Source organism: Cicer arietinum, chromosome 8, assembly GCF_000331145.2.
Source record: "Cicer arietinum cultivar CDC Frontier isolate Library 1 chromosome 8, Cicar.CDCFrontier_v2.0, whole genome shotgun sequence".
Taxonomy (NCBI): domain Eukaryota; kingdom Viridiplantae; phylum Streptophyta; class Magnoliopsida; order Fabales; family Fabaceae; genus Cicer; species Cicer arietinum.
This window is the reverse complement of record NC_021167.2, coordinates 2,865,814-2,874,851: the sequence shown is the minus strand read 5'-3', so window position 1 is coordinate 2,874,851 and position 9,038 is coordinate 2,865,814. Positions and strand designations below refer to the sequence as shown.

At 35.9% G+C, this 9,038-nt stretch overlaps 1 protein-coding gene across 1 annotated transcript in view; it reads right to left on the bottom strand.

The window, feature by feature from the left end:
- LOC101495071 (uncharacterized) overlaps window positions 1–9,038 on the bottom strand; it is a 73,326-nt gene that overhangs the window by 4,219 nt on the left and 60,069 nt on the right. Inside the window, exons 55-61 of the mRNA XM_004511698.4 lie at window positions 8,889–9,025; window positions 6,449–6,575; window positions 5,102–5,323; window positions 4,672–5,031; window positions 692–850; window positions 319–603; window positions 33–248 (exon numbers count right to left, since the gene is read on the bottom strand). Of these exons, the coding sequence (XP_004511755.1) occupies window positions 33–248; window positions 319–603; window positions 692–850; window positions 4,672–5,031; window positions 5,102–5,323; window positions 6,449–6,575; window positions 8,889–9,025 (1,506 nt within the window). The remainder of the gene's footprint in view (window positions 1–32; window positions 249–318; window positions 604–691; window positions 851–4,671; window positions 5,032–5,101; window positions 5,324–6,448; window positions 6,576–8,888; window positions 9,026–9,038) is intronic.

Sequence of the window (9,038 nt, the reverse complement as noted above, 5' to 3'; positions counted from 1 at the left end):
AGGAAATGTGTTAAGGGAGAATGGTAAAGCACCTGTTTTTTACACAACGAGCATCGTCCTCTGTATTCTTGTTCACTGCTCCATATTTTGGAAAAAGTAATGCTGTGTCTGACAAATCGCCTGTCATCAGATGCAGTGCTATATGATGATATTTCTCTTGAACTAATAATAGCCTTATTTGGGGTGCGTGGTTCTCTACTATCCACTTCAGTCCAGGAAAAATATACTTGTCTCTGACTTGAAGGAACCTGGAAGTGAGTATTCTATTAAAATTCAGTTCAACTAACTAAAATGAATCAAAATATAACTATCACTTACTTTCAGAATCAAGCTTCTCTGGTCAGACTGATATGCCTTCCATGTTCTACGCACTACTGAACATATCTTTACAGCATGGGGTTCTCTTCCCTCAAATTCTTCCACACTATTGCATTTTATCACTCTAACAAAATTCTCAGATCTCCGGAAATGTTTCAGATGGAGGATCAAGTGAGAGGGTTGGGAGCTGCCTGCTTTTGCAAGCTCCAGTGCCATCAGCTCGTCCCATGGTACATCCCAAATAATCTTGCATGGTTTTTTATCCATCTTGTCAGGAGCAAGACACTAAGCAGAAAAGGAAGTTAAGTTACTTTCAAGATGAGAAAGAGAAACATTAAACCTTATCTCCAAGCATGATTAAATTCTGACTAACCTGCAGCAACATGACACGTTTGTTGGTAACTAGAACAATTCTCTGATGAGGCACAGTGAAATGCTCTTCATAATAATCAGACAATGCAAATTTTGAAGGTTCCTTGAAAATCTCAGTACAGCCAAATTGCCGACTTGCTTCTCCAAGGTAAAGAACCATCTAGAACCAAGCAAACAAAAAAGGGGACAAGAAAACATCTTTAGGTGTTGCATAAGATACCCTACAGTCAATCAGCAGACTGACAGGTAGAGGATTTTTAACCACACAAAAACACAAGCATTCAGAAATCTTAGATCTTTTCTGCATCAATGATGTTTGTTCCAAGGATGTCTTGTTAGAAAAAAAAAATTATTACCGCTTCATGGTTATGTTTATATAATTGTGGATTTGAGTGCACCAAAACTAAAGGGCATAGGATAATTTGTATAGAGAGGTAGAAGCAACGATGGAACTAGCTATTTTTATTTAGTTCCAAAATGATGTACCTACAAGGTTTCTATTTATTTTTCTTAATAATTTATGTACTACTTGTACCAAATAAGTTAGGACTCATCATCTGGGAAGCACAACCCCTTCTGGATTATTCTAATCATTATCTCCGTCCACATTTCTCAAATCCTATTGTTGAAGAATAAAGAGAAATTATATTTGATTCTCTTTTATTTTATATTATTATGTTTATTTTAATTTTATGATTCTGTCATTATTACTCAGTATTACTATTGTAATTTCTTTTCCTATATAAACAACTTAGGACTGTAGTAATAAAATATGAAAGTATTTTTATCTTTTACTTTCTTCACCTACTTTTCCATACTCAATCCCATGAAATCCATACTCAATCCCATTAAATCTCCTCGTTGAGTTGGGTGCAGTCCACTGCTTTAGTTTTTGGTACTGGATGAATCTCATGATATGTCTGAAGTGAGAACTTTAGCCTCCTCCATCATTAATACTATTGATTGTATCAATAATTATTAGTGTCAAAATATGTTTCTGTTTAATATCCCTCAAGTATAGGGATTCAGTTGAATAAGAGTACTAGTAGGGATTTAGTTATATAAGAGTACTAGTAGGGATTTAGTTATATATGAGTACTAATAGGATTTGGTTGTTTATTAATCTAGTATGTATATATATATATATATATAATGCATTGCCAACATATTTTCAATTCAATAAATATATTTTTACTCTAATTCTTGAGATGGTATCAGAGCTCTCGATCTTTGGGAGCCTTGCTTCCGCATAAATTTGTCGTCTTTATTGTGGGTTTTTTTTTTTTTTTTTCCTGACACCTTAACCACCTTCATTGTGGCTCTTGCTTCCGCATAAACCTACTGCCTTCATTGCGGTTTTGAATTTTTCTGAAACCTTAGCCACCTTCATTGCAGCAACTTGAGATTTCTTTTTGGCCTACTCGCTGCCATAGTGTGTTCAATATTCACGTCGTTATTGTTCATGTTCGTTTGACCGCCTTCTAGACCTCCTTTCAGCACTGTTTTCACCCATATTGTAGATCGGTCGTTTCTCGTTTAGTTTCAGGGGTTCACTTTCTGATCGGAGCACTTTTGTGGGCCATTTGAAGCTCACACGGTTTTTGCTCACACAATCAATTTTTCGTCTCTAGTATCGTTTGTCTACTGATTTTACGGATATGGCAGTTAAAGAAAGCAAAAGTAGATTGGTCTGGCTTAATGAAGATAAATGGGATGAACCAATGAAACTATATTGTTATAATAAATCTGCTATTAGCATAACACATAATCCAGTGTAGCATGATAGAACCAAGCATATTGAAGTCGATAGACATTTCATCAAAGAAAAACTCGACAGTGGCCTAATTTGCACACATATATCTCCTCCCAAAACAACCTTCCAGATCTTCTAACTAAAGGGCTAAACAGAAGCAACTTTGAAAGAATTGTACCCAAGCTGGGAATGGAGAACATCTACTCACCAGCTTGAGGGGGAGTGTCAAAATATGTTTCTTTTTAATATAGAGATTCAGTTGAATAGGAGTAGTAGTATGGATTTAGTTATATATGAGTACTAACAGAATTTAGTTGTTTAGTAATCTAGTATATATATATATATGATGTATTGCCAACATATTTTCAATTCAATAAATATATTTTTACTCTAGTTTTTGAGAATCAGTATATTTTTTCCTTTATTATCAGATATAGTTTCCTTGAAGTTTGGATAGTTTAGTTGATACTGATTTTGTTCTTGATTTCCTTATTATTTTGAGATATTCTCCATTGTATACAAATATACCGATCCATGGTATAATTCAATACAATTATTTCAAATCATTCAACAAACTCGCTACTAAAATACAATTGGGCTCCCAACAAGGTGAAAAGCATACCTCTTTTCAAACAGAAAGAATCCTCTTGCTGTTATTTTTTGAATACCACCTACCAATTGCAATGTCAAGGGTGATAAAGAAGTCTCACATTGAATGAAAATGTGAATGTTGAAAAACATATAAGTGAAATGACCCATATACTCAATACTTTAAGGTTTTTGGGTGGAGTTGTAGTGTCCAAACCATTTGTGCGGTTGCTCTTGGCCTAAGGTGACGATTCTCCGGTATTTTAGGCTCTCCTGGTGACTTGACAATGGTATCAGAGCTTGTGGTTTGACTTGCAGGTGACCAACTACTTGTATCAAAAGTCTACTTTACGATGTAGTGGTTAGGCAACATCGTGTCTAGTTGACATACGTGAACCAACAACGATGCAATCGTATGTGGACAAAAGGGCCCGTGCTTGCGTAGGATCACACCCAGTGAATGGATGAATTCACACTTGAGAGGAAGATTGTTGGATTGTCAAGTTGAATAAGAAGTTCCACATTGGATTAAAACATTAGTATTGAGTAACATATGAGTGATTTAGCCCATATACTCAATATCTTACTTGGAGTTTAAGATGAAGATATGGTGTCCAAACTACTTGTGTCCTTGCTCTTAGATGAATGTGAAGATCCCTCAGTGTTTTGTGGCAACTATACTATAGTGAACCTTGCCCTTACTAGTGAATCATTGATACTATTTTAGTTATAACAAGCAAATACTCTCTGTAAGTTTCACCACATAGAATTAGAGAAATGCAAATGCTTCACCACTCAATCTTGATTGTCACCCAAAGCATGACTCAAATTAAGAGACCAATATAGTTCAAAATCACCATTGGATAGCACCCCTTCTCTATGCCATCTAGCCCATGACCGTTTCTCCTTCTCAGGCACTAAAATGGCTTGAAAATACCAGTCTACATTGATCAACAACCAATAAGCCTCTTTTCTAACAAAAGTTGGAGTGGTCCAGGATTGGAGCTTTGATACAAATTAATAGGAACTTAAGTATTGTATTAGACACAGTTTTAGGGTCTGCACATCTCTATACCCAAAGGCCTTAACACTATCAAATGAAAAGATAGTCGCCCAATCTCTTCATTTTTAATAGCACAGCCTATCTCTCTAATCATCTCAATCACAACTGAATCTAACTCACTCACTCTAAGTCCCTCAACTAACAGACCTATCACATCACTGTTCTTATTTATGAAAATGAAAAGATATTCAATGTTTCTAAGTAATGATATATATTCCTACTTTTAATACTATTACGTCATATTATAAACATTATAGATTTATATAGAAGTGTATGAGTTGCCCCCACGGCTTAAAATTTATGAATCCATCATTAGGTATAATGTTAATCATCTCTCTCTCTTTCCTCAAGGGCAAAAGAATTCAAAAAACTCCCTCCGTTCCTATTTATAAGCAAAAGTGGGTCAACAAAAGTTGATGTATTTAGTCCAAAGTTTGGACCAAATACATCAATTGTTGTTGATTTACTTTTGACAAATACTTATTTTTTCATGAAATGAACCCATAGTATAACATAGCTGTAAAAACAATAAATTCAAATGGTTCATAAACTCAGGAGCAACAGTTGATTAACATACCTGTCCAACAGCTTCTCTCTCATAATACTCTCTGAGTATCCCATCAGCGTGTATAGCCCGAGGATTTCTAATTCTGTGGACGGCAGTCCTGCTGTTGAAAACCTCAAGGCACTTGGAACAACTTGCACCAATTCCATCAACAGTCAATGAAAAAAAATCTAGTGCCCCACTTACTGGTTGCACAATGAAACCTAGAAAAGCACGCCCAAGCCCATGAGCCAATCCTAGGAGACCATTCTGTCGGGCACTCTCAACAGGTTTTCTCACCACACCAGAGACCCCAAAAGCAACACCTTGAGCAAGAGCTTCTGTTCCTTGAATGATCCCGTCCCCAACCCCAGTAATTCTTCTTGATCTAACCTGTTGCAATTCTAAAGTCATCTTGGTTTACGTGGAATTACAAAAATCAATTATGATAAAAATGTTTTACCTGCTTTGCACGTAATTGCAGAAATTGTCCATCTGTGGAGAGCTCAGCAAACCCTCTACTAAGAGAAGCCAGTGTTGAACTTGTCATACCTAGTACGTCCACTGAAAATATTAAATGCAAAGGATTGTGAATCAAATCTCTCCAAACACGGTTTCCAATGGCCGGAATGATGGAACTTTTCCGCATGAATCTGTCTCTGTGCATCACCCTCCTCAAATGCACCTAAAATAACAAGCATAGTGTTAGTACAATTAATTTACAGATAGTCACGTCATTTTACAATGACTTTCCATTTTGGTGAAGGAAAATGTGGCAAAACAATGTCGGGAAGCATTATAGAATTTCGGAATAACAAGAAAACTTTAAAGCCCAGTGTCTTCAAGCATTCAAAGTGGTTTAGAGAACTTGCGATACAAAAATTCCACAAAACCCTGGCACTGTGGAAAGCCATAAACCTTCTCTTTTTCTGCTTGGGGATGTTCTTGAGGGGATGAGCTTAGGTGTGCAAATAGGCTGGACAGCTTTGCTGCATTCTTATCAACATGGGACTCTCAACGCACCCCTTCACACACAAGAGTATTGCAGATCTACATACCTTATATAGAAGAATGTGGGACTTTCAACACACCCCTTCACGCACAAGAATGTGGGACTGAGGGACTCTAAGCTTAATCTTTGGGTTAGTTGGTTTATAACAACTTACCTTATTTATATAGACTTTTACTAGCAACCACTTGCCTAGAATAGAGGTATATTATAGATCTTAGAAGTTGGGTTTGGCCTAATAAGTACGAATTTGGTTGTATCTCTAATTGACATGGGATCTCAACACCCCTAGTCCTAAGACTGGACACCTGGAACATGAACAAATACAGTGGTCCAATAACAAACTTAGGATAGGCTCCAATGCCTCTTAGATTTGTTATTAGGTCACCTGTTTATGTCTATGTTCCATATGTCTACTTCTGAGCGTGAGAGAGTGTGTTCAGATCTCATATCTCTAGTTGATGTGGGATCTCAACTCAACAAACCCTGTCGTGTGGATGATTGGATATCTGGAACATTGAAAAATTTGAGTAGTCTAATAATAAACTAAGATAAGCTCTGATACCATCTTACAATTTGGACTATACCTAACTCAACCCAAAAGCTAACTCAAGAGGTGAGGATTTTCCAAGTCTCATAAGTACTAATCTGGTCATATTTCTAATCAATGTGAGATTACAACAATAGGGATGGATTTTCTCTTGATAAATCAAAATAAAGGAAGTAATATGTATTGAAAGTATGAAGCAATTTATCTAGAAATGGATGTATCAACAATATTACACAGATTGCATAGCTCACCTGGATTTTGAAGGCATTTCCAACAGCAGAAAGTATTGGACTCCATATGCCTAAGACCCCACGAGGTCTTTGTCCTGGAGCAGTCTCCAGTGACAACTTCAACCTTACTTCTGATACGTCTATTAGGCTGCAATATTAAAGGGAGCAAATTAAAAAAAATCACATTACTCTGAGATAAGATCACAATATTGCACATAACTAGCAAGGTAAACCCATTATTCTGAAGTAAACAGAACTATCACAAGCATTAAGCATTACATAATGTTAAGAAACTGTTAGAATATTAGAAAATATCTTATAATATCTTTTATATTATATTAGAGTATCTTGAGTTATTTTCTGACCAATTTATAATCATAGAGAATCTTAGAATATCTCTTATTATTATTATGATTTATTCCTAATTTAGGATTTAGTCTATGTTTCTCTATAAATAGAGATTAGTATTGAGTCTATTGTAATCAAATTAGCATTAAGCTATTATCAATAATATTCAAACCCTTATTATTTTCTCTCCTCATTTTCTCTAAAATCCCACAACTTCAACATGGTATTTAGAGCCTATTTCGATCCTCCTTGAACAATCTTGTCGTTGTTCCGCTGCTAAGTTCCCAACAGTTTGGGAATATAATCCTAGTTTCTCTTTTCTAGCATGATCATTCCCTTTTCTGACTACTATCACTTCCGTCCACAATCGTCGCTGCTGCCCCGTCTGCTACTGCCGCCGCCGCCGTTTGCTGCTGCTGCCTGCCGTCGCTGCTAGAAAAGTTTTCCGAAACAACCACTGTCTCTCCTGTTTTGGATGCATTTTCTCACTTCGGTTGTCGATTATGGCTTCGTTTCATTAGAGTCGCGCTGCTTCTATTCCCACCAACGATCATTCTGGTGGTGTCCCCTTTTCCCACAGATGAATCATATTACTGATGACTTCTTTTTCCATTGATGGTCATTCTACTATGTCTTTTATTTTCATGACTCACACTTTAGCATGAGAATTTGTCCCAGATGCACTGGCCCCATCTTTGTCCCAGATGTACTGGCCTTGCCTTTCTCTCCTTGAAGCACGCCTCTCCAATATTATTGGTTTAAAGCTTTCAAATGCAGTTTTTAGAAGAACGGACCTCGCTTTGTTCAATTGCTTGCCATGAATTTCTCTCAGGCTGATGATCATATCGGCTATCTGGCTAGGCTATATTTATAGCAATTCTCTCCGACTTCAGCTGCATCCCTGAGTTGCTTTTCCATCCTTTTTATTATTTTGCAGAGCAAAACATTGTTTTCTTGTAGCAAGCTAAAGCTTAGTAAGCTTTAACTTGAGGGGGAGTGTTAGAATATTAGAAAATATCTTATAATATCTTTTATATTATATTTAGAGTATCTTGAGTTATTTTCTGACCAATTTATAATCATAGAGAATCTTAGAATATCTCTTATTATTATTATGATTTATTCCTAATTTAGGATTTAGTCTATGTTTCTCTATAAATAGAGATTAGTATTGAGTCTATTGTAATCAAATTAGCATTAAGCTATTATCAATAATATTCAAACCCTTATTATTTTCTCTCCTCATTTTCTCTAAAATCCCACAACTTCAACAGAAACCACATTGGATAAGATATGACCTGAAAAAGTGTTTATAAGTGGGACCTCATCTTTTACGGTTTAGTTATAAATTTTAAGTTAGCATTGGAGCCTATCCAAGACCCATTAGACTACCTGTTATCAGGCCACCTGAGTCATTCTCTAGGTTTCGGTGTGGGGGTGGGTTAACCGTCCCACAATGTATGAGGTATGGTCTGAAAAGTGTTCAAAAGTAGGAGAAATCCTTCACCTTACAAATTGGTTTTGTAGGTTGAGCTAACCACAACCCTTATTTTAAGACATAACCTCCATTGGCTGCATTTGAGAAACGCTACTTACCATGGAGTCCCATTGTCCAACTTAAAACATTTTTATCCACATTAAACTCAGTCAAATGCATCAACATAGACCATTGAATTTTTTCATTTAAAGGAAAAATAGAGATAAACAAACACACAAACATATAATAGAACTGCCTTTTGAAAAATTTGTATTATAATAGAGGTGGGAGAGAAATAACATATGGGAGAGGTAGCAAGTCTTCAAAAATATATTTTTAAAAAAGGATAGGATAATTTGTTTTTTCTGGAGGGGATATTATAGGCCGTGTAAGTAGCTGAAATAAATGTGAGACAAGTATTAACAATAGATTTTAAGAATAGAAAATAAAGCATCACCGTTGAAGCCAAAGAACAAAATTGGACGGCCAAATTGATCAGGTATGACTTTGATTTTGTTTATAAAACCAGGGCATCTAATTGGATGGCATACACTCTATACAGTTATATAATATACCAAATCTGAAAAAAAAAACAATCATATCTTGAATTATGATTTTTTGAAAAAAGAATATTACTCAAAACGTATCTCTGGATCAACTTCTGTGACTGCTGAACTTTTAGGTAAGCGATTCAACTGTAAATTGTTGTAGAACTCCACAATAGCCCAGATAATAGGTTCATGAATATCAAGTCTCCAGCACTTTTCTGTTACCTAGAGTGTCCAC